The 25,455-nt window shown below is 37.2% G+C and overlaps 1 protein-coding gene across 2 annotated transcripts in view; it reads left to right on the top strand.

Moving 5' to 3' along the window:
* The window catches only part of NVL (nuclear VCP like), an 84,037-nt gene that overhangs the window by 10,202 nt on the left and 48,380 nt on the right, over nucleotides 1-25,455 (top strand). For both annotated transcript variants that reach the window (XM_052653536.1, XM_052653537.1), the window contains exons 5-15: nucleotides 35-89; nucleotides 651-923; nucleotides 3,792-3,924; nucleotides 4,142-4,218; nucleotides 4,733-4,867; nucleotides 6,312-6,413; nucleotides 8,304-8,421; nucleotides 13,533-13,677; nucleotides 17,840-18,104; nucleotides 19,549-19,767; nucleotides 22,369-22,473. In XM_052653536.1, coding sequence (XP_052509496.1) covers nucleotides 35-89; nucleotides 651-923; nucleotides 3,792-3,924; nucleotides 4,142-4,218; nucleotides 4,733-4,867; nucleotides 6,312-6,413; nucleotides 8,304-8,421; nucleotides 13,533-13,677; nucleotides 17,840-18,104; nucleotides 19,549-19,767; nucleotides 22,369-22,473 — 1,627 coding nt within the window. The remainder of the gene's footprint in view (nucleotides 1-34; nucleotides 90-650; nucleotides 924-3,791; nucleotides 3,925-4,141; nucleotides 4,219-4,732; nucleotides 4,868-6,311; nucleotides 6,414-8,303; nucleotides 8,422-13,532; nucleotides 13,678-17,839; nucleotides 18,105-19,548; nucleotides 19,768-22,368; nucleotides 22,474-25,455) is intronic.

The following is a 25,455-nucleotide window of genomic DNA, read 5'->3' as shown; positions in this document are numbered from 1 at the left end:
AATCATTTACATTTCTTTTCTTCTTTTTACTGAGGTATACTGAAAGCTATTCTGATGATTCAAGTATGGAAAATTACCCAGACGCACAGGTAAACCAGATATTTAATGAATCAACTTTGATTTTTAGAAAATCATTTTGAATCCTCCTCAGAAAAGATCAGTAAGGAATAGAGTGAGAGGCTTTGAACATCTTCATTAGTAAATAATTGAGTATTTCTGTGCGGAGCATTGAACTCATGGTTTGGCTGTCCTTCTAGTATTTGTGTGTATAGCCTGTTGCACAGGGGAAAAGAAGGGAGGAGAATGGCCAGAAAAGTTATAGTGATATGGTTATATTTGATCTAGTTGAATTGATAGGATAGTGTTTGCCTACCAGCTCATTTTCATACTTCTGTGTTTTAGAAACAACCTTTCTTGTTTGGTTTTATTTGCGAGTGATAAATTTGTACATTAACTTGGAATGGAGGGGGTACATCTTTTTGAACAGTAAATGTTTGTGAAGTATTGTATTGTGAGCACATGTATTTTCTGACTGTAATTGTTTTGAGAAAAGGTATTGAGAAGAAAATATAGAAAACTTCTTAATACAGGTATTCAAATTTTCATGAGTGCCTATTGAGTAATTTATGCTAAAATCATGTTTCCGCCAGTCAGCAAATCATATGAACAGTTCCCTGCTCTCCTTATATCGGAAAGGAAATCCTGATTCTGTTTCAAGTACTCCTGAGATGGAACAAAAAGAAGCCATAACTTCGTCACCACGGATAACTTCCAGAACAGGCTCCGTTCCTTCGAAGACCCCTGCTGGAGGTTCTGAAGGAGGATGGTTTATTGACAAAACCCTGAGTGGAAAGAAGGACAGTTTTTTCTCGGATCTATCAGATGAGAAGTGTAATGATAAGAAGCCGATCTCTGAGATAGAGGTATTTTTTATGGTGGCATTTTAGCCTCGTGTAGTTGGAATACATTACACCCTTTTCATTGAATGTAATACCAAGTAGATTCTTGTGTTTTGTAAAAGGCTTAGGAACTTGAGATAGAATTTGCTCACTTCCCACTATGGTCATCATTTTCGTCCTGGTCCAAGCTTCTACTCTTTCTTCCCTTAACTTTTGAAATAACCTTCAATTGCCCCTGTGTTTGATCCCCCCTAGTTTATTCTACACACAGAGATAATTTTTTTAAGAATTAAGTCTGATGATTGTCATTCTTTTATTAAAAACCCTCCAGTGGCTTCATTCAGTCTTCAGTCGGAGATCTTGCAGTTGGCAGCCCTGCCTGACTTGGCTCCCTGCTGTCTCTTTAATCTTATCTTCTCCTCTCCCACCTCCCAGTTTGGCCTCAGCCACAACTGGGCTTCTTGCTGTTTCTAGAATATGCTGACCCTTCTCTCATTTGGGACAGTCACACTTGTACTTTCTGTTTGAAACATCTTTCCCGAGATTCCTGTGGCTTACTCTGTCATTTCTTCTTTTAATTTTTAAATTGATTCTTATTCTTGGCTGCACCGTGCAGTATGTGGGATCTTAGTTCCCCCACCAGGGATCAGTCAAACTGTGCTCCTCGGTTGGGAGTTCGGAGTCTTCGCTACTGGACCACCAGGAGGTCCCACCATCATTTCTTCACATCTTGTTTCACTTGTGATCTTCCCAGAGAGGCCTTCCAGGACATGTAAAATAGCACACTGTTGGATATTCTGTTTCCTAACCCTGCTTTTTTCCAAGTAGTTAAAAAAATCACTGTATTTTAAGTATTTAAAATGACTTTGTATAATTGTTTTGGGGTTGTTGTATAAGAAGGGCAGCTCCAAGAGAGGAAGGACTTGCTTTAATAATGTGTCCCTGGCTAAGATATGTCTAGCGTGAAGTTGTTAGTTTGTGAATTAGTGCCTGATAAACTTCCTGAGTTGTTTTTATTAGTGAAAGTTAAGGAGTAACTACCTCTGGTGTGCATCACAGAAAATTGATGATTGTAGACAGAAAGGAAGGTAGCTGCTAAAATATCTGTGAGGTTTATTTTTAGTTTAGGATGATGCTTTGAGGGATCCAACATAAATAGGTACACTATGAAAATGGATAAAATAAATAGACACTTAAAGAATTTTTCTATTAACTTAAAAAAAATTTTTGTTTAGCTGCCCTGGGTCTTAGTTGCAGCATGCAGTCTCTTAGTTGTAGCATGTGGGATCTAGTTTCCTGATCAGGGATCAAACCCAAGCCTCCTGTGTTGGGAGCAAGGAATCTCAGCCACTGGATGACCAGGGAAGTCCCTTTTTTTATCTTTCTAAATTGGAATAAACCATATATAAAGAAAAGTAAAGCTTGATAGACTATTGCAAAGTGAGCACATTGGACATCATTCTTACCTGATTCTTCTAATGCCTGGCAGAGAGGGGGTTTCAGGTAATCTGTCTCCCAGTAGAGTGGCTGCTTGTGCTCCAGGTCTCGCTGTCTGATATGGGAAATGTTAGCTACCTGTGTCTGTTGATCTGCTGAAATGGGGCTAGTGCTAAGGAGGAACTGAATTTTTAATTTAAATGTAAAAACTATCAGTCAGTTTAGTTATTAGGAAACTTCCATGTATATTTTAAATAACTTGAGTATGTGAATATACTTTTTCAGCTATGGATTTTATAAAATATAAACATCAAGTATTTCCTGTGAAAATTTAGTGTCTGAATTAAGATGTGCAGTATCCACTGGACTTTGACAACTTATTGTAAAAACAATGTAAACCATTTTATTAATTAAATTGACTATATGTTGATACTGTTTTGAATATATTTGGTTAAATAAAATAGGTTATTATTTTCTTTAAAAATACTTTCACTTATTTTTTCCTTTTTTAAATGTGGCTACTAGAATATTTGGGCTTCCCTGGTGGTACAGTGGTTAAAATATGTCTGCCAATGCAGGAGATGTGGGTTCAATCCCTTGGTCGGGAAGATCCCCTGGAGTAGGAAATGATAACGCACTCCAATATTCTTGGCTAGGAAATCCCATGGACAGAGGAGCCTGGTGGGCTATAGCCCATGGGGTCATAAAAGAGTCAGACATGACTTAGCAACTAAACAATGATAGCTAGAATATTTAAAATCGCATATGTGGGTGGTATTATGTTTCTCTCGGGTGATGCCATTCTAAGTGGTTTTCAAGCACCAAGCTCTTTGATTTGGCGAAGCCTCTCCCCCTCTGCTTTTGAATTATTAATAGGCATTTCCCAAATCTATTTACTTTGTCTTTAAAGAACATTATTATTGTTGGCAAGGTCAAGGACAAAGCTTGACTTTTATGTTGAATTATGTGACTGTCAGAGCAGCTTTCTAGTCATATTTAATTTAGTGATTGATTAGACATCAGATGAATACCAACTGCTTAAAAGGCTCAGTGAGAAATAAAAGATGAGTGCTATTATCTTAACTCCAGAAGTACACAGCTCAGTGAGGAAGAAATAACATAGACAGGTGAGCCACTCATTTACAAGCAGATTGTATAGGCTCTACCACAGTTGCAAATTCAGTGTTCTGAGAGTGTGAAGAAGAGATTAATTCTAACTAAAAGATTCTAGAAGGGAGGTTTTTCAGGTTTTAGGAAGTAAACTAAGCATTAAATTTCTGGAAAAGGACATCCCCAGCAGAGGTCACCCTTAAGCTAAAATGTTGGGAATAGCTGATGGGTGAAAGTACCAGAGCTGAAATGTATTTTTATTTATTTATTTTTTTAGTAATGGCCCCCCTCCCCTTTTTTGAATGGCCTAATTTCAAGCATGACACATTTAATTTTTTTTTCCAGAATTCAAAAGAGTCTTCTCTTCTGGAAAGTAACAAAAAAAGAAAAGGCAAGCTAAACACCAAAGGAGGCAAAAAGAAGAAAGAAGATCTTCAGGAAGTAGATGGGGAAATAGAAGCTGTCTTGCAGAAGAAAGGTGAGATGGAAGTCTTGTGGGTGGCGGCGGCTGTGTTTGCTTTGAGAGAGATGTTGTGATTCCAAGCTGTTTGGTCTGGGGAACCTCCTATGTGTGGAGACATTTACTAGAAAATATTTCAGTGTCTAATGGACCTTTGTTTATATAAAGATTATTCAGTATAGTTCTGAGTCACTACTGAATCACTAATCTTTTCACCTCCTTTTTTGTTTACCAGCTAAAGCCAAGGGGCTAGAATTACAGATCTCCAGTGTGAAGTTCGAAGACGTTGGTGGCAATGATACAACATTAAAAGTTAGTTCAGAATCAGAATTTCTACCTCAAATGGGTATATTGCCAATCAGGTATTCAAATAAGGCCTTCCTCTTTGTATCTAATAGGAACTGAGTCTAGAAAAGGAGGCCAGGAAGGTGAGAAGGTTAAGCCTGACTTGTTCCCTTCAGGGTCATGAGGGATACAAGAAACATCTTCAGTTTTTTCACCACTTTAGTTACAGTGTGCATAAGATACTTGCTTTATCAGGAGTAGCACTTTAACAGTTATAATGGTTAGTGTTTTTTTGTGTTTACTCTGTTTCAGTTACTATGCTAGTTGCTGCAAGGTAGGTATTATTACCCTTTAGAAATGGAAGCTCAGAGAGGGGTTATTGCTAATGCCTCATGACAGTTACCAGACAGGATTCAAACTCTGGTGTAAGTCTAAAGCCTGTCTACTGCATGCTGCTGCTCCAAAGAACAGGTCCTTTCATTCCACATTGATTCATTCTCTTTGGGCCTGTGAAGGACACCATTCCTGTTTATTCTTACAGGAGGTCTGCAAGATGCTCATACACATGCGTCACCCAGAGGTGTACCACCACCTGGGCGTCATACCCCCACGTGGAGTTCTTCTCCATGGACCGCCAGGCTGTGGGAAAACATTACTTGCACATGCGATTGCTGGGGTGAGGTTTATTGACGTTTGTTTGCATTTGTTCTTTTGTTGTTATTTGTTGTTATTTTTTCTCGTTGGTCAACTCGAACCAGACTTGGTATATTCTCAGGAGGACTGATCCCTTCTTCACTCTTTTCATGCTGCTGTTTGTGAGATGGTATTTTTTTTTAAGTATCCAATTATATGGCAAGTGTTGGCTGGGAAGCCAAATAATATAAACAACCCATTTTTTTAACCCATAGTTCTTGTTTTAGTTCTAGGTCTTACCCATTTTTTTAGTTCTTGTATTTAGTCACTGTTCTTTCCCTTTAAGCTAGTGGTTTTGAAGAGCAATAAAATTAAACTGGAGGATCATATTTTACACAGAACCAAATTTATTCAGAATTTCCATCCAGAGTCATGTTTTTATCCTTTTTAGTGTAAAAATGTCCTTTCTTAAATGGTGATAATAGATACTCAGTTGGCAAAATAAAAGGTTAGCAATTTTAGTTTTAGCCCCATTAGGTTTCTCAGAAACTGCAAAATGCAAAATGGCCAAGTAAGTTTAGTTTGAAGAAGAGCACACTATGTCTGTCATTAATAGATAGTGTGCTTTGAAAGAAAATTGTTTTTATAGGAGAAATTGATTGATTTGCCTCATTTATTCATTTGTTAAATAAATCTTTTGTGTGACTATTGCATGCCAGACATTGAGATATAGTGATAAGTACAAGAAACTCAAGTTTTTATCTATAAGGGGTTTTTCGATCTAATACGCGAGACACACTAAACTGTCTTTCACACAAATAAATGTTGCTTCATGGTTCCGATTACACTGAGTGGGAGACAGAAGAAGTGCAGAATGCTGTGTGGTATGTTGTTGGTATGTTGCTTTTACCCACGTTAAGAATTAGGGTTAAAGAGAATATCATTGAGGAAGTGAAATTTCAAGATAGTCAGAAGAATAGTAGGATTTAGGATGGGTTGTTGCCAATGATATTGGTGGGACGGTGGTAGTTTCTCTTCCTTTAAGAATCTGCCTCCTCTGACTTGTTACTGGCTATTTTTCTGGGTTTCTTTATTGGGAGAAACACCAGTAGGATGTGTGGGAAATGACTGTGTCACAACTCCCTGCTATTTCATATCCAGCAGATAAATAACAGATTTGTTTTGGCTCAGCTCTAAGTAAGGGTAAATATATTTCTTAAGATTCAAGACCCTTTGTTCAAAAGAGATAATAACAGTTTTATGATATCTGTAAAGTAAAAATAAGTAGAAGGTATCCAGTCAATGTGTTCGGATAAAATTTCAGATTTTTAAGTAATGTTTTTCATTGGAACAGTACAAAAAGATACTACGTTCCTCAGAAAATTGGTGATTTAAAAAATGCAGTTTTGAGAGAGGGACTGAGTAAAGAAAAAGTAGGTAAGTGAAACTTTGAAAATTTAGTCATTTTTTAATATATTTGTACATAGGAACTTGATCTTCCAATTCTGAAAGTAGCTGCTACAGAGATTGTATCTGGAGTGTCTGGAGAATCCGAACAGAAGCTAAGAGAACTATTTGAACAAGCTGTGGTGAGTCAGCCAATGATGTAATGTCACGTTGTCAGATCACATAAGGCTGTATTGAAGTTCTTGTTTTCTTTAAGGTTGGTATCTGTTAACATATTCACTGGCCATCCTTTTCTAAACGTGGCAGTTTGTTCCTCATGATGGGTAAATGTTTAAAGTAGATTAATTGATAGATTGTTGAGTAAAATAATTTGTTTAATCTGAAAATAACATAATTGGTGAGAAGTTCTGACTGTCATACCCGATGGTGATATGCTGAAAATAGATTATCCTTGTGATATTTTTTTTTTTGCTTTTACTTTCCTCAACTTAGGTTTACCCAGACAACCTGTAAGCAGTGTGAACATTTTTAACATTTAAGGATTATTATAAAAGCAACCATAGACTTGCCAGCGTAAACTCTTCTCTATTTGCAAAATTGAAGCTATGAAAAGATGATTCTGTTACCAGAGAAATGACAGATTGGATTTTATTCTGATTATAACTCATTAAAATTTGGCTGCTTAAGAACTTCTGAGGAAGATGACATTTGTATTCCATTGAAGGTTTATCTTCAGTATAGTGTTATGGTTAAATGTACTTTCAAGTTTGAAACAGAGGTTCAAATCCTTAGGCCACCTTATACTAATTGTGTAATCTTGGGCAAGAAATTTAACCACTCTTAACCCTGAGTTTCCTTACTAGCAAATAATACTGGTCAAATCGCATGGGGTTGTTGGTTGTATTAAAGGGTTCATGTAAATTTTTAACGTAGTGTCTAACACAGAGCAAAAGCCATGTAAATATGGGCTATGACATTATGCTCATTTGAGCAGTCACTAGTCATCACTGTGGGTAAGAATTAAAAAATACTGGTAAGTTTAATTTTACATTGTCATCATATGCATCCCAAATGGGACTGGTGAATATGGCCAGTGCATCTGAAATGCAAAGCTGAGAAGATAAAGTGTATTTTACCAGTACTTGAACATGTTTTTTTAAATAGTAAGAAATAGCAAAATTTGTTACCTAGTCCAAGTTCTATATTGGTTGCTGTGTCAGGTCAGTAAATTGTTAACAAGTAGCTGGGGCAAGGAATAGTGACTTTATTTGGAAAGCCAGCAGACCAAGAAGAAGATAGACTAGTGTCTCCCAAACCATCCTCCCTGGGTTAGAATATAGGTTTCTTTTATTCCACAAAGGAGAGGGGATAAAGTCCTGGTTCCAGTCAGACTCCAGAGGGAATGTGTTCACTTTTTCCTTCCTGTAGTCATTCACAGGTGGGCCTGGTCAGGATGTTTCCTGTGAGCTAAACGTAGACTGGCGTTGGAAAAGCAGTGGTCACATATGGAAGATGCAGTGGAGGGTGGGAAGGGTACTATGCAGAGCAGAGCTACATTCTTTAAGGTGTTAACCTGTTTTCCAAAATGAGCTTGATTTGTTTGTTGATTGGCATACAGCGGAAAGACAGGTAACCACATTTGTGTTTATGGTGAAGACAATGATGAATGAGGATAAAAGAGACAAAGGGAAAAATTAGTTATTAGTTCTGTGTTTATCTAGCTCTCTCTGAACCAGTGGTATGATGGTGTAACAGCCGATACTTGATAAACATATGGTCAATACCCCTCTTTTCCCGTCTCCCCATTTCCTGGTAAAAGTCAGTACAGTAAGATATGTGTAAACTGCTTTCTTTAGGGTAGTTCTTTTGGTGAATGGTCTCTGAACTTTAAGATTGAAAAAAACGTATATACTTAACCACCATAAACACAAATGTGGTTACCTGTCTTTCCGCTGTATGCCAATCAACAAACAAATCAAGCTCATTTTGGAAAACAGGTTAACACCTTAACCACACCAGTATAGGGAATACATTTACATTTATGATTTTTTTGTTGATATTCTTATTTCTAGTCAAGTGCACCATGTATCCTCTTTATTGATGAAATTGATGCTATTACCCCCAAAAGAGAAATTGCTTCAAAAGATATGGAGCGAAGAATTGTAGCCCAGCTCCTAACCTGCATGGACGGTGAGTTTGAAACAGTGAATTCACTTTAAGATAATGTGTTTTTTTAAATACTGTAAGATGTGAAGATATGAAATATTTAAGTAGCATAAAACTTAGAGTACAAAACAGAAATCTTTTTCTTTTCATAAAAAACTCTATCATGAATTTTTGGAGTGTATCTTACTATTTATTTTTAACAGATTTACACACATATATAGATACACTAAAATCTTATGTTGCTTTTTCCAATACTCTGCACCATACACACTATTCTATACTCTTTGTATCTTAATAATATCTTGGAAATGTTGCCATTTTAAAAAAATATTTCATTTTTAATTGATGATTGGTTTACAATATTGGTTTGATTTCTGTCGTACATCATCATGAATTAACCGTAGGTGTACATATGTCCCCTGCCTCCTACCTTCTGCCCAAATGTTGCCATTTTAATCCATTTATATCTACCTCTTTTTAATTGCTGCTTGGTATCCTTTAGGATAAATTAATTATATTGTACTTAAGTATTTCCATTTTGATGGATATTCAAGTTGTTTTGATTTTTGCTTTACAGTGAACTATAAGGGATATCCTTAAATGGGTCTTTCTGGTACACATAAATTTTTCTAAGATGAAGTAATGGTTAAAGGTTATACAGATTGTTATAAGAAATGGCAAATTGCTTTCCAAAAAGACTTTTCCGTTTACATCTTTATCAGTACTGTTTGAGAGTCACCCTTCCTCCAGATTTCTCACAACACTGAGTTGTTGTAGTTTATGACACTGTGAGGGACAAAAAATAGTATGTTTGTTGTTATTTGCATTTCCCTGATTACTGTTGATGTAGATCATCTTTCCTTATTTTTTGGCTTTTCATATTCTTTCTAAAATCCCTTTATCTTTTTCCTATTGATTGAATTTTTAAAAATTTGAGTAAATACTATATTTTAATATATTATAGAAACAAATCCTTTGTTAAATATAGTGCGATTCCTTCCTACCTGTAACTTGTTTTTCAGCTTTGTTTAATGGTTTTTGGATACAAATTTGGAGGAAAGAAATCAGTACAAGTAGAACTTCTGGAACTAGATCTTACCTGCTGGAAAATAGCATATGTTTTGTGTACATAAGAAAATTTGAGATAGTATGTAATTTGCATTTCTTGTGATGGTAGATTGTAGGTTGTTCTGCTGTTTTATTCTTATGTAAAGTTTTCTTGCAATGTCTTAAGGCCTATGTTCTGAATTACCATCTTTTTAAATTTATTTTTTAATTGAAGGATAATTGCCTTACAGAATTTTGTTGTTTTCTGTCAGACCTCAATGAATTACCATCTTTTACTGAAGCTAATATGTTATCATAAGATGCACCATCATTTTATGTACATCTGAGAAGGAAAAAGACGTAACACCAATCAGAATATGACATAATGCTTATCACATTGATAGTATAAGCATTCTGATTTCAGAGATATTAAAATGTGGAAAAATGACTAAGTATAGGGGTTAAGCAGACTACTTATTACTAGAACATTACTGAAAGCTCTGTTAGTTGAGCTTTTTGATGTGTCTCTGTGTGTGTTTTAAGGTTTCCTTTTTTAGAACAGAATAGGGAAAACAGTAAACAATTCAATTTACATAGTCAGCCTGTTACTGAACTGAACTTGGACCCAGTTGCATGACGCCCAGCAAAGCCAATTTACTGATGCTGGGTTGTAGTGAAAGAAAGTACAGTGTTTATTGCATGGTACCAGGCAAGAAGAATAGGTACCAAATGCTTGAAATACCCAAATCCTTGATGCTATCAGGCAAGGGTTTTTAAAGGCAGCATTAGAGGTGAGGGTTTCAGGGTGCATGAGATCAGCTCTTGGGACATTTTTCTGATTGGTTGGTGGCATGGTGATGTTTCGGGAATCTTAATCATCAGCCAGTCTAGGGTCTCTCTGCTTGTGGTCGGCATGTAGTCACTGTGCTCCGTTGGGTAGAGGGTCTTAGTTTCTATCGAACAACTCAAAGATCCCTACAGATTGTTATCTATATATCCCTTCCTATGACTCCCTTATCTAATTATTAGCTGCTTGAGTTCACTTTTTAGAACTCTGGGAGGACCAGGCAAGAAGCAGAGGACATGGAGGGGCTTGTACCCAGGAGAGCCCTGCAGGAGCTTGCTTGGTCTCAGCCCTCTCTTTTCTTTGATACTTCTCAGTGCTGAGGGGGAACAAGAGTGGGACAAGACAGGAAATAAAGTGTTGGATAGACATGTCAATCATAAATTCTGCAGAGGAACTCGATTTTGGGGGGCTTGTTTCTTTCTCCCCAAATAACCTGTGACTTGTAGTCATTTTTCTTCCTACAGTTTGATAATTTTGTAAAAACATTATTAATTCAGTTTTACAAATCTGAAATTGTAGTAAGTTAAAACTCTTAAGTAAGTTAATATGTAACAAGATAATTAAGACCACTTTAAAAAAATTCTAATTTCACCTAGTTTTAATAACGAAACTCAGATGTAATTCTAATTACTAAGACCTGTGAAGGATGTTAAAAATACCATTTGTTTATGAGAAAACTGATACACAGCTGAGGGCCAGATGCAAACTGAGTCACTGGCAAAGTATCGGCTAGAATCCAGATATTTATTTACACATACAATTAATGACCTGCCCACGAATGCTTTATTTATGAGAGCTGTTACCCACGAAACATGTTAACTAGTTTTTTTTTATTAACTCTGTGTAAAAAGAACTGAAGCTTCATTTTTTTAAATAATCAGAAATTCATTCTTTTGGCTAATGTAACTTCAGTTTAAAAGATCAAATCCTCTAGAAATGGAAGAAAAGGAATGAAATTTGTCTTATAGTGGATGGCCAGTCCTAGCTGAGGTCTGATTTTTATCTTTCTAGAAGCTTTTGAAGCAACCTTTATGTTGCTAAGTATTGATTTCCTGGGAAAGGATTTTTTTCATTACTGAAGATTTAACAGATTTCCATGATTGTTCTTTTCGAATTCTGTTACTAACCCTTGCTATGTTCAGAACTCATCACCAAGACTGTATTGTCTGAGCAACATGAACGAGGGAAAGGAAGCTGACTGCTACCCTTGGTCATTGTTTCCAGCTGTGAGAATGAAAGCACCCCTGAGTTAGCAGGGGAACAGCTTTGGATCTGTACCAGCATTAGTGCAGAGAGGGTTCAGTTATAAGAACATCTTCCTGTGACTGCAGGTTGGTAACTCATGGTGCTACCTCAATTACCGGGTGTCACCTTGTTACCTGTAAAGTATCATAGTTCTGTTTGTTCATGGATCTCCTTTTGTAGCATCAGTCTCTCTTTTTTTTTAGCTGATTCCTTTTCTTCAGTTTTCAAAAAGTATTAAAGAGCTTTCCTATCTCACTTAAAGATATACCTTATGCTATTTTCTTTATTCAAAGAGTAATTACTGCCAACTAGATGTTTCTAATTTGGTTCTGTTCTGTGACCCCACCCATGTAGTTCTCTCTCTGTCTCTGCCATTCACCTAAGCTAATCCCAGAAAGGTCGTTGATGATTACCTTTGGCCACATCTTTGGGCGTGCTTTTAGCCCTCACCCCTCTGAACCCACCTCTTAAAGTTAACTGGTGGAGGGGACTCTACAGAGAGTAGTGCCTGGCCCAGGGCAAGCACCCAGTAAGTGTTAGCAGTGGGTTTGGGGCATTTGATACTGTGATTACCTTGTCTTTATAGTTGTCAGCACAGTTGACTTGAGTAACACTCTCTGTCCTCCTGTTCTCTGATAGCTCTCTAGCACTTTTTCTTTCTTGCCTCCTTTTCCCCATCCTTTAAAGAAAGATATTCCATAAGGTTTTACACTTGATCTTCTTTTCTTCTTGCCCTCTACCTACTTCCAACTATCTCCTGTTCAGCTCATCTTTGGAAAACTTTCAAATTACATCTCTAACCTTCATTTCTGATAAACTTCCAACCCATGTTCACCGCTGCCTGCTAGATCCTTGGAGGTGACTGTCCCACGTCCCCTCATACTCGGTGGGCCCACTGGCTTCCCCTGTGGCCCTTTCTGCTGTCTGACCCCCCTTCTGTATTCCATGTTTAAGCTAACAGCTTCCAGACTGAGTTGTCTTTGTCTCTTCCTTCTCCTCCTCCTTCACATTGAATCATTTGTGTAGTGCTTTTGATTTCATCTACAACTTGGACCTTACATTGGGGTTTTCTTTTCTTATTTCCCATGTGCCTGCCTTCACTCATCTTTTACCTGATCATTATATTCAAATCACAGCAAACTCTTGCATTCATTCCTTTTTACTCCATTCAAAATTACTGTTAGAGTTATCTTTCCAAAACACAGATCTTAACAGAAAAACCTTTCGTGGCGTCTGTTGGCAAAAGAATGTTCTATAAACTTCCCATGACTTGACTGTTAGAGGACTTCGTTAGCCATTACCTGTGTGTGGGGCGGGGGCGGTACGGTTGGTGTGCAAACCCCAGTCTGTCCGCTAGCCCACTCTGGTTCAGTTGTGAGAAATAATACTTGGGGAAGGCACAGGCCCTGTATTCCGTCCATTAATTAAAAAAACTGCATCTAGATTAGTTGCCAGAGCAACTGGAGACTATATTGTATTCCCCCATCTCAGTGCCATGAGTGTATTTGAGATACATACTACTGTGTCTTGCCCAGACTTCCTGATGGTGGGCCACTCATCCTGTCTAAACATGGCACACCTGTTTGTACCTCTGTGCTTTTACTCATTCTGTTTCTTCCATGTAGAATTTCATTAGCCTATGTCTGCTTGTTAATAGCCTATTCACCCTTTAAGCCTTTCTGGAATGTTCCCTGCTCCCTAAGTTCTTCCTGATTCCTCAGTCTGAATTCATAATATCTTCCATTGTACCACTGCGGTGCTTTGTTTATACTTGAGCTGTGCTTCAAATAGATTGAGCTGCTTGAGGACAAAGTTTGTATTTTCCTCACATATTTCACATATTAGGCATTTAATGTTAGTTTCATATTCATATATATAATATATAATTGTGATTGTATAATACTTTCTCTCTAACCACTTAATAACTTGGATAACATTATTACCCTTAATGTCAAGTGTCTTGTTCACCACTCATCCTCTGTCTGGTTCTTACTAGATCTGAATAATGTGGCTGCTACAGCTCGGGTCCTAGTCATCGGAGCTACCAACCGACCAGACTCCTTAGACCCTGCTCTGAGACGTGCAGGAAGGTTCGACCGAGAAATATGCCTAGGTATCCCAGATGAAGCGTCCAGAGAAAGGTATACTCTTAGAGAATGAAGTTTGTATGCCACTATGTCATCTGAACTGCATGCTTTGAAAATGAGGGGTGAGAAATACCATGCAGCCTTCTTTCTCTCTTATCTCTTTCTTTATGTGCCAGTGAAATTGATTTGGAAAGGAAAAAGCCCACATTAAATGAATGCTTAAAACAATTTACTCACTAACACGGCAGTTGTTTCAGGCTGCTTTTTCGGTAGTGATAACGGATTTATGTATCCACACTCATCTGTCTGATCTTATTAACAGTGTCTTGTGTTTTTTAGGTGGCAGTCAGTGTAGGGAGAGTGTTTAGAGTGATGGAATAGTGCTCACTGGTTCACATGTAGGTTCAATCTGAGTACCATATTGTAACCTGTTGCACTAATCTGCCTAAAATCATAAGTTCCCTGACAGATAATTAAGTGCCAGCCAGAGAGTTGAAAGCTGTCTGTTTGCTGTAAGACCACCCTTTCCTAGTAATTGGGTTTGAATGTCCACAGAGCAAAGAGGTATCCACCGGCATCTCAATAACAAAAATATCTGGGGAGGCACTGTTCAGGCAGTGGAGTAAAGGAAATCTAGTAAAGAAGTGTTCTGAAATACCGTCTTTATAATGACTTTTAGCTTAAGTTAATGACACTAAATTGCTGAACACAATCACCAGCGGCTTTTAGGGAAAGTAGTATATAGTGAAAGGATAGGCATGAGGACAGGGAAGAAGGGTAGAGCTGAACAGGAGACTTCATGAATGCTGAACATAAAACTGATCAGAATACACTGTGGGCAGGAGAAAGCGTTAGGAAGAAGAGGTCATCCTTCCCTTCTTGCTATTACTTAATGTGGCTTCAGCTTTTGATTGATTGGCAGTTGCTTCTTCACCTGTTGTATTCAGCGTCATCTATAGGCATGCATTGTGTTCTCACATATATTAATATAATCTTTAAGTGGTTACTCAGCTATTCAAGTTAAGTTGTATTTATTTAGGAAATGTGTATTAAGCATATAGTATATGTATACTACTGGGATAGGTAATGTAAGGAATAAAAAGAATTCTAAATCCTTGCTTTTAGGAAGTTTACAGAAAGAGAAATAAGGCCTATATCCTTTATCAAATCTTGTTTTGGTTAAGTGCCAAACTTAATGATAGAGACATAGACACAGTAAAGCCCACCATCCCTACTAGATAAAATCCATTGTTCCTTCATCCACTCAGTATTCCGTCATCAACAAAACCCTTAAAGGGCTTTCTTAGGTAGTCATATTTTGAAAATGTTCAAGCCTACAGAAAAGTTGAAAGAATAATACAATAAACACAATAAATATCTGTATGTCCTTTAGCTAAATTTACCACTTGTTAACATTTTGCTATGTTTGATTTCACTCTTTATGTAAAAACATCGTGTGTGTGTGTGCGCGCGCGCGTATGTGTATATATCTTTATTTTTTGCCAGCCCATATGAAGGATAGTTGACGAAATCATGATACTTTAGCTGTAACTACTTCTGTGTAACTATACCATTTTCCACAGTAAAGAAACTTAACACTGATTATAATATTACTCAGTACAGTCTATTCTGATTTTCCCAGTTGCTCCCAAATGTCCATTGTTCTTTTAATCTTTCATTTTTTTAAAACCTAGAATAAAGGAGCAAACCTGCTATGTAGGTGGCATGTCCCTTTAATCTCCTTTAAAAAGTCTTTAGTCATTAGATATGGACATATTTATAGTTGACATAACATACTGCCTGGATTTGCATTAAAACACTCCAGAGGGAAAAAAAAGTGGGGGATAAATAAGACTGTGAAAATGTTGATGATTATTGAAACTGAGTGATAAAAACATGGGGGTTCATTATTGTGATAGTTTTAAAGCATGTGTTTGTAAATTCTCCGCCCTCCTGTTAGGTGGGAGGTGGGCCCATGTCTCCTCTTCTCGAATCTGGGCTGACCTGAGTGACCCATCAATCAATACAGAATAGGGGAACTGATGCTACAGGACTTTTCTTCCAGGGCTAGCTGATCTGCTGTAGACAGTGTAGACCTCAGTTTCTGAGTCCAGGCCACCTGCTCCAGCCTCTTTACTCAAGTGTCTTAAAACTGGAAATCTCTTAATGGTAGTTTTCTCCTCGTTTGGAGTTTCCGTGTCAGTGTTAGTCTCTCAGTCGTGTCCGACTCTTTGCAACCCCATGGACTATAGCCCACGAGGCTCCTCTGTCAGTGGGGATTCTCCAGGCAAGAATACTGCAGTGGATTGCCATTCCCATCTCCAGGGGATCTTCCCAACCCAGGGATTGAACCGTGGTCTCCTGCAGGTGGATTCTTTACCATCTGAGGAGTTTCCATAGTATGATGACCAAAGTTACATTTTTTTAGTAGACTGTTACTGAAAAAAGGATGATATTTATTTTATGTTAGCTATTTTTTCTTTAACATTCTAAGTTTCTTAGTATTCTTATGCGTAGTGACAAATCAAATCTGTATTTTGAGGAAGCATTTCTTTTTTTTTTTTTGGCTGTGCTGGTCTTCGTTGCTGCTCAGGCTTTTCTCTGCTTGTGTCAGGCTTCTCATTTCTGTGGATTTTTTTGTTGGGGAGCAGGGGCTCTAGGCTGTGGGCTTCAGTAGTGGCAGCACATGTGCTGAGTAATTGCAGCTCCTGGGCTCTAGAGCACAGACTCAGTGTTTTTGGCACACGGGCTTGGTGGCTCCACAGCATGTGGCATCTTCGCAGATCAGGGATCCAACCTGTGTCTCCTGCATTGGCAAGCAGATTCTTTACCACCAAGCCACCAGGGAACCCCAGGAAGTAGTTCTGTAATGGAACTTTTTCTTCACGCCTCCTATTTATAGTATCTAAGTGACAATTTTCATTTGTAAGTGATGTTCATCTGCTTCTGTTCTATTCACTTACATGATCCCAAAGGATGTTTCTATAACTTATTGTCCAATAGCTTGACATTTTAAACTATTAGTTTCTCTTACAAATTTGGAAATTTCACATGTTATTTTGTCCAGGTTAATGTATAATATCACAATATCTAAATAATAATAATGAACATTTATTGGGAACTTAACTATGCATCAGCCAGTGTTCTGGCACCTTTGCATATATTCACCTAACATACCTATGATTAAGTGCTATTATAATATATATTTAACAGATGAGAAAACTAAAGCACAGAAATGAAATAACACAGAGGGGCAGAGCTGACTTCAAACTGAAGTGGTCTGGTATCAGACCTTTTGTCCAGAATATCTTTACTATTTTTAAATTTTATTCAGTGTTAACAGAAATTATTTTCAGTATTCCTTTGGTGATAATAATTATCCAAAAGTCCACATTTCATTGACACATACCCTATTGCTAGTTGAGTTGAGGAAAGTTTCTCACACATGCATTACCGGGGATCAGCAGTAAATAAAGTTGGAGAAATAACTGTCCTAATATAGGATTGGGTATTAAAGTTTGTATCAACATAACTTTTCATGATGAATAAAGCTAATGGTTTGAGTTTAGAGGCTTTTTTATTTCTGGCAGATGTCCGTTTAATTTGCTCTAAAAGAATTTACCTTATATTCTTATAAATCATTTATCTTATTTCTTCTGTAATACTGTCAAAGTCTTAAAGGCAGAATATTTTTTTAAAACCTATTTTTTTATTCTGTTGTCTAATACAGCAGATATTTATAACTTAATCCCTAATAGAATAAGGTGGGATACATATTAGAGAGTTAGCATTTGTTGAATAAGTGAACTGTTTGATCTTATGTCTGTTAAGTGAACTGTTTGATCTTAAATTGTGTCTGTTATAATACCATTGACAGAGAAGGACTTCCATAAATATATAGGTTTTAAATATTTGGCTGTGTCGAGTCTTAGTTGCAGCACTCAATATCTTCGTTGTGTCCCATGAGATCTTTACTGTTTTGGTGCATGGACTTTCTAGTTGTGGCGGGGGGCTCAGGAGTCACGGTGCGGGGACTTAGTTGCTCTATGGCATGTGGGATGTTAGTTCCCCGACCAGGGATCAAATCCACGTCCCCTGCATTGCAAGGCAGATTCTAACCTCTGAACCACCAGGGGAGGCCCCATAAATATATTTGGTGACTTATTTTTACTAGTAGGTTAGGAATCTCAATTTCTTTTCCTTGTCTTTTCCACAGAATACTTCAGACTTTGTGCAGAAAACTAAGACTTCCCGAAACCTTTCATTTTCGTCACTTAGCACACCTCACGCCAGGCTTCGTTGGTGCTGACTTGATGGCACTCTGCCGAGAGGCAGCTATGTGTGCAGTCAGCAGGGTCTTAATGGAGCTGCAGGGGCAGCACAAGAGAAATCCTGAGATCGAAGCTTTGCCCTCTGAAGGAGACCAGGAAAAAAGGACTGGGGCTGAACCCACTTCTAAAACACAGGTGCTTTCTATCCAGGTACCTTAAGTGACCTTAAACTTTCCATTTGAATGTTTCTAATTTGTGTTAACCTTAAAAGCAGGCAGGTGTCAGTGTAGTTGAAGTTCGTGATTTTCTGTTTCACTGGCACTGTGTCTTTAAAATAATTGTTATACCCAATATATGTAAAATTTCAGAAGGACAAGTTGTTTTACTTTCTTCAGTTGATTCCAAATAAACTCGCTTTGTAATACTGATTATGAAATCTAGAGCAGGGGTTGACACACTGTGGCACGCTGTGGCCCACTTGCTTACCTCCTGTTTTTGTAAATTAAAATTCTGTTGGAGCATAGGCATGCTCATTTATTGATGTAGAGTCTTTTTCTGTTTTCATATGTGACAGCAGGATTCTCATAGGTGTCTGTACAGCAGAGACTGCACGGCTCACAAAGTCTCTGGTGTTTACTCTCTAATTCTTTCCAGAAAATTTGTCAACTCCTGTGATAACATTGACATTTGGTTATAATTCCAGGTTATCTTTTGTTAGACAGGCTGAAATAGTCTGCTGACATAACTATATCCTTGGCCCTAACTTCAGCTGGGTGACAGTCCAGGGAATGTGAGAGGGATGTTTATCCTCTAAGATCTGTTAAAATTTTGAGTCTTGTGAGTCATGAAAACTCAGTATAACATTTATATAGCATTTTATAGCTTGACCAGGGGGATTTTATGTAATTTGATCCATCTAACTTAGTCAAATAAATACCATTCCTGTCCCCATTTTATAGTCAAAGAAATGAAGCTTAAGAGATGGTGACTTGCCTGAGGCCACGTGGCCTCTACTTTCCAGAGCTGGGGCTTAGATCCAGGTCTTTGGTTTTCAAATCATTTGTTTCTTCCTTACTGATTTGGAACCAACAGCGTATCTGTTAAGAATAATAATAGACGTATTCCTTTTATAATAGTCCATGTAAATTAGGATTTTATTAATTGAATTATTAGGTTACTTTTTATATCTGTTCTTATCATATTCCTCAAAGAGCAAGAAATATGCCTTTGAAGTTCAAGATTCATTAGTACTAGGAAAATTGTCTGCTTTCTATTTGGTTGATAAATCATCAAAGAACCGTATTATGAAATCATACTGCCACCAGAGTAACTTTAATTTTATCAAAATTCACCTGTTTTTTGAATATGTAAAAAGTGAAAATTGGAAACACGTGGTTGTTGAATATTTACCAATTGCTCATGGCCTAGTATAGTATATAAAAATTATTCTTATCTTTGTTAATAGTCGATATATCTTTTCTTGGCTATGTCAGAGCAAAAGAAATGATCTATATCAATGAAGAAAATTATTAAAATGTATAGGGGTTTATATACCTTACAGAAATGTTGCACTAAGAATATTTAAAAGTGTAAAAAGTAACTTTTTCAACAAGCTTTGTGGTTTTCAGTTTTTCCCTCATTTGTTTCCTTTAAGGAAGAATTGCAAAGGCTGCTGGGGTTGCTAAGGAACCAAGATCCCCTCTCAGAAGAGCAGCTTAAAGGACTGTGCATTGAGTTGAATGATTTCCTTGTTGCTCTGTCCTCTGTCCAACCCTCTGCCAAAAGGGAGGGCTTTGCCACTGTCCCTAACGTGACATGGGCAGATATTGGTGCCCTGGAAGACATTAGAGAAGAGCTCACCATGGCAATATTGGTAGGTGTTTCTGCCACTCACTGTTGTTGGTGTGTGTGATGCCTAAACAGCCATGCATGTGTGCTGGGTTATATGTCTAAATTGGCATGATGATATACTTTCTGTTGTAATATTATTATTATATAATAATACATTAATACTATTATTATAATAATATAATTATTATTGTATGATAATATGATAATATAATTATTATTGTATAATACAATAATATTATTGTAACACCCCAATGATGGCTTTTCATTCTTCTGAGATTTGTTTTATTTTGACTCTTTTGGTTGTGTTTGAATTCTATGGCACTGAGGTTTAAAGAGAAAAAGATTTAGGATTCAATCAAGAATAAATTATTTGGAATTCCGTTTGGAGGCTTCTTTGATCTCTCACAGTAGACATCATGAGCAAAGCTCACCCTCCCGAGTTGAAGAAATTTATGGACAAGAAGTTATTATTGAAATTAAATGGTGGCAGACATGTCCAAGGAATATTGCGGGGATTTGATCCCTTTATGAATCTTGTGATAGATGAATGTGTGGAGATGGCAACTAGTGGGCAACAGAACAATATTGGAATGGTGGTAATACGAGGAAATAGTATCATCATGTTAGAAGCCTTGGAACAAGTATGAACAATGGCTGTGTTCACCAGAGAAATCAACGCTTCCATGTATCCCCTCTCCACATATTATTACCAGAAAAATTGGGTTGTGTACATTTTCTTACTTAGCTTTTTTGTTAAATAAACTTTTGTAATAGCCAAAAATGCTTTCTTAGCTGTTTTCAAAAAAAAAAAAAAAAGAATAAATTATTTGAGAAATACTTTCTGAGCTCAGTCACACTCACTGGGATCAAAACAGTTTTAGTGCCCGTGAAACTTTGGGTTAATTTTCATTTAGTCTTTTCCACTTTCATGTTCCTTCATGGCTCATTAATGATTTCCAGTCCATTTCAGTTCAGTTCAGTCGCTCAGTCGTGTCTGACACTTTGCAACTGCAGCATGCCAGGCCTCTCTGTCTATCACTAACTCTCAGTTTGCTCAAACTCATGTCCATTGAGTCAGTGAAGCTGTCCAACCATCTCATCCTCTGTCGTCCCCTTCTCCTTTTGCCTTCAATCTTTCCCAGCATCAGGGTCTTTTAAAATGAGTCAGTTCTTCACATCAGGTGGCCAGAGTATTGGAGTTTCAGCTTCAGCATCAGTCCTTCCAATGAGTATTCAGGACTGATTTCCTTTAGGATGGACTCTTTAGTTCTTCGCTTTCTGCCGTAATGGTGGTGTCATCTATATATCTGAAGTTATTGATATTTTTCCTGGCAGTCTTGATTCCAGCTTGTGTTTCTTCCAGTCCAGCGTTTCTCATGATGTACTCTGCGTATAAGTTAAATAAGCAGGGTAACAGTATACAGCCTTGACATACTCCTTTCCCAATTTGGAACCAGTCTGTTCCATGTCCAGTTCTAACTGTTGCTTCTTGACCTTGCTTACAGATTTCTCAGGAGGCAGGTTAGGTGGTTTGGTATTCTCATCTCTCTCAGAATTTTTCACAGTTTATTGTGATCCACGAAGTCAAAGGCCTTGGCATAGTCAATAAAGCAGAAATAGATGTTTTTCTGGAACTCGCTTGCTTTTTCCATGATCCAGCGGATGTTGGCAATTTGATCTCTGGTTCCTCTGCTTTTTCTGATCCAGTTCGAACATCTGGAAGTTCATGGTTCACATACTGTTGAAGCCTGGCTTGGAGAATTTTGAGCATTACTTTGCTAGTGTGTGAGATGAGTGCGATTGTGCAGTAGTTCGAGCATTCTTTGGCATTTCCTTTCTTTGGGATTGGAATGAAAACTGATCTTTTCCAGTCCTTTGGCCACTGCTGAGTTTTCCAGATTGGTAGCGTATTGAGTGCAGCACTTTGAAAGCCTCATCTTTTAGGATTTGAAATAGCTCCACTGGAATTCCATCACCTCCACTAGCTTTGTTCTTAGTGATTCTTCCTAAGGCCCACTTGACTTCACATTCCAGGATGTCTTGCTCTAGGTGAGTGATCACACCATCGTGTTTATCTGGGTTGTAAAGATCTTTTTTGTACAGTTCTTCTGTGTATTCTTGCCACCTCTTCTTAATATCTTCTGCTTCTGTTAGGTCTATACCATTTCTGTCCTTTATTGTGCCCATCTTTGCATAAAGTGTTCCCTTAGCGGTGTGTAAATATTAAAAGAAAATACATGGAGATGGTAGTGAAAAGGTATTTCTGCTGTTGACTACGTGGAGTACTACTGCTTCTGATTTCTTAAAGGGGGGCAGTGCCTAAAATTTTTATAGCCTAGAAATCTAGAGACATTTTCTAAAAATTTATGAGTTTAAAGTGTTGAAATAGTGTATCTAAAATGTTCCCAGAACTTACATTTAAGTATACATTTTTTAAGAGCAAGGAGTTTAAATTTATCGCCCTTTACCTCATGCTGGAAACAGAGGAAGCGCTCTGTGCTAAGCTCTGTTCTTATCTTCAGGCCTCACAATCAGTGTTGAAAATAGGCATCTAGAGATGATTTGAATATGCAGTATAAAGTGGACATTTGTAACAGGCTGATGTTGGGATTGTGTTTTCCAGGCACCAGTACGTAACCCAGATCAGTTCAAAGCTCTTGGCTTGGTGACTCCAGCTGGAGTCCTCCTGGCTGGTCCTCCTGGCTGTGGGAAAACTCTGCTCGCAAAGGTATGGAATAAATCAGTGGCATGTATTTTGTTTCTTACTATCAGTTAGGGTAATATGAATTCAATTTTAAATGTTATAGTGGGATATTTTTGCATAGTTTCTATTAGAAGTTCATTTTGGAACGACTAGCAAATTTTCTTCATGGAAGTTTCCCACTTTTATTTGAATTACAAAAGATATATCATTGAAAATTTGGAAAAGAAAAATTTTAATATATCAAAACTCCATCAATTTTAACAAAAATTATATATTCTGTGTATTATATTCATTTTAAGGCACATTTTCACATAGTTGTAGTTTGTAGCTAAGTTTGTTTCCTGCCTTGGTATAGTTATTATTTATAAGTGAAGTATTTTTTCTACATTCCTTACTGTAGTTGTTATTTTGAAAACTTAGGTTTTTACAGTATTAATAGAAAAAGTAGATAAGCAAAAGGGGAAAGCATTACTTATAATCCCCTCTCTCTTGCCTGATAATAATTTCATTTTGTTAGTCCTTCCAGATGTTATTGTCCACTTACATTTCAAGACAACATACATAACTTTTACACATATATGTACAACTATAAGATTTTTAAACATGGATTTCTCACTCAGCAATACTTCTTGAACATCTTCCCATGTTAATATACATAGATAAACATTAGTGTTTTTAATACCTGCAGAGTATCCTGCCATAAACATGCTCTGTAATTCATGAAATGATCCTCTGTTTAAACAACACTGCATGGAACATTCCTGTGCTGACATTTTTGTACTTCGATGGGTTATTTTAATAGAGTGCATTCATGAATATTTTTTTTAATGAAAAGAATGCGTTTAAAGGTTTTGATCCATTACCACTCCATCAAAATACTTTGTTAACCAGGTACATTTGATCCATTACCAAAGTGTCTTCTAAGAAGTTTGTGCCAGTTTCTCCTCATTCAGTAGAGTATGAGTATCTATTTCCCCAGCACCCTGAATTAGCAATAGCCGTTGACAGTTTTTAATATTTGACAGTCTTATAGGTAAACATGGTTATCTTCCAGGTTTTAAGTTATGTTTTACAAATTACTCGTGGGTTTTTAAAAATAATGTGTTTTATTGGCTTTGTTTGTTCATATCCTTTGTTTTCCTATTGACATGCATGTAATTTTCTTATAATCACTCTTCATATAGTAAGATCTGTTATCTTTGTAGTTTATCAGTGTTTTGGGCCTTCTTAATTTGTTAATCATATTTTTGACACTTAAGTTTTGTGGCTTCCCCCCCTGCCCCCAGTAATCATCTGGGCAGTTTTCTCAGTCTTTTGTGATTCCTACCTTGCCTTTGGAATCAAGCTTACTAGAGCCATTTTTGTTATTTGTAACTTACATTAGTCATGATTTTTTAGTGTCTGTATAATATTCCATCTATAATTTACTTAACCCTTATCACCTTTTAAAAACATTTGGATTACTTGTAAACAAATTAAAATTGATAGCAAAAATTAATTGATTAAAAATAAAATTATAGAATCGAAAAATAAAATGAATGGCATTTTTAGTAAGTTTCACAGCAGCCAGATAATTTGTGGCTCCTCAGTAAATACCAAATATCCACAGTGCCATTTGCTCGTGTGTGTGTGTACATGTAAGATTTTTTAAACTTATTTTTACTTATATCATTAAATTTTCTTGCTTAATGCTTCTAGTACTCTTATACAGCATTGCTGTAAACGAGTTTGGGAGCAAAGGAGGCAGATGAGAACAAAGGAGGGGGTTGTTGGTCTTCATTTTTTTCGCAACAGTTTTAGAAAACTGTAGCCAGAAGGAAGGTCCTGCAAGCTAATATGTGAATTCACTGGGGTGATGCAGTTCCCTGGCCTGGGTGCCTTGTCGTGTTTGTTTTTGAATTGGTTATATTTGCACCTCAGGTTCTTATTAGTTACCCATGTTATATATGATACTGTGTGCATGTCAGTCGCAGTCTCCCAATTTATCCCTCCCCTCTTATTTACATTTTTAAGAATTCCTTGACAGTTAAGTGGAAAATGGACTGGAGGGAGGCAAGAGGGAAAGGAAGCTAGTTCAGGGTTTTGAGGGTTTGGTTTGATCTGGGTTTTTTGCAGGTTCAGACAATAGGACATGGTGTGGATGAAGGTGATGGTATAGTGGACAAATAGGAAGTGACAGACTCACCTACATTTTAGCATTAGAGCCAGTAGAACTTCCATATGGGTTCACTGATCTAACAAGAGATCAAGGGGAGACACCGTGGCTTTGGCTTAGAAAATGTATTTACTGGGATGAGGAGGAAAAGAATTTAGGGTGTGGGGTTTGGAGAGTTTGGGCTTTGGGAGATTCAAGAGTCCTGCTTTGGAAATGACAGACTTGAATTCCTATAAGATCCAAATGGAAAAATTTTTTGAAAGATCCAAGTGGAGATACTGAGGAGTGTGTTGAACACAAATCTTGAGCTCAGATATCAAGTTTTAAACATAGAAAGGAGCTTTATTCCTTGATCATTTTGAAGTTTTGAGTGATTTTATTTAGACTTCAGCTCTGCCTTCACAGTATAGTTTTTGGATTCTTCTAAATGTGTCACCATATATTTCTCCTTTGTTGCTATCTTTGGCTTTAAACCATACAGCTTAATCTTTATTAAAAAATAATTTGTAAGTACCATAAAGGACAGAAAAGGTATGGACCTAACAGAAGCAGAAGATATCAAGAAGAGGTGGCAAGAATACACAGAAGAACTATACAAAAAAGATCTTCATGATTCAGATAATCATGATGGTGTGATCACTCACCTAGAGAAAGACATCCTGGAATGCAAAGTCAAGTGGACCTTAGGAGGCATCATCATGAACAAAGTTGGGGAGGTGATGGAATTCCAGTCGAGCTATTTCAAATCCTAAAAGATGATGCTGTGAAAGTGCTGCACTCAATATGCCAGCCAATTTGGAAAACTCAGCAGTGGCCACAGGACTGGAAAAGGTCAGTTTTCATTCCAATCC

Source organism: Budorcas taxicolor, chromosome 16, assembly GCF_023091745.1.
Source record: "Budorcas taxicolor isolate Tak-1 chromosome 16, Takin1.1, whole genome shotgun sequence".
Taxonomy (NCBI): domain Eukaryota; kingdom Metazoa; phylum Chordata; class Mammalia; order Artiodactyla; family Bovidae; genus Budorcas; species Budorcas taxicolor.
This window is presented reverse-complemented; position numbering and strand designations above follow the sequence as displayed.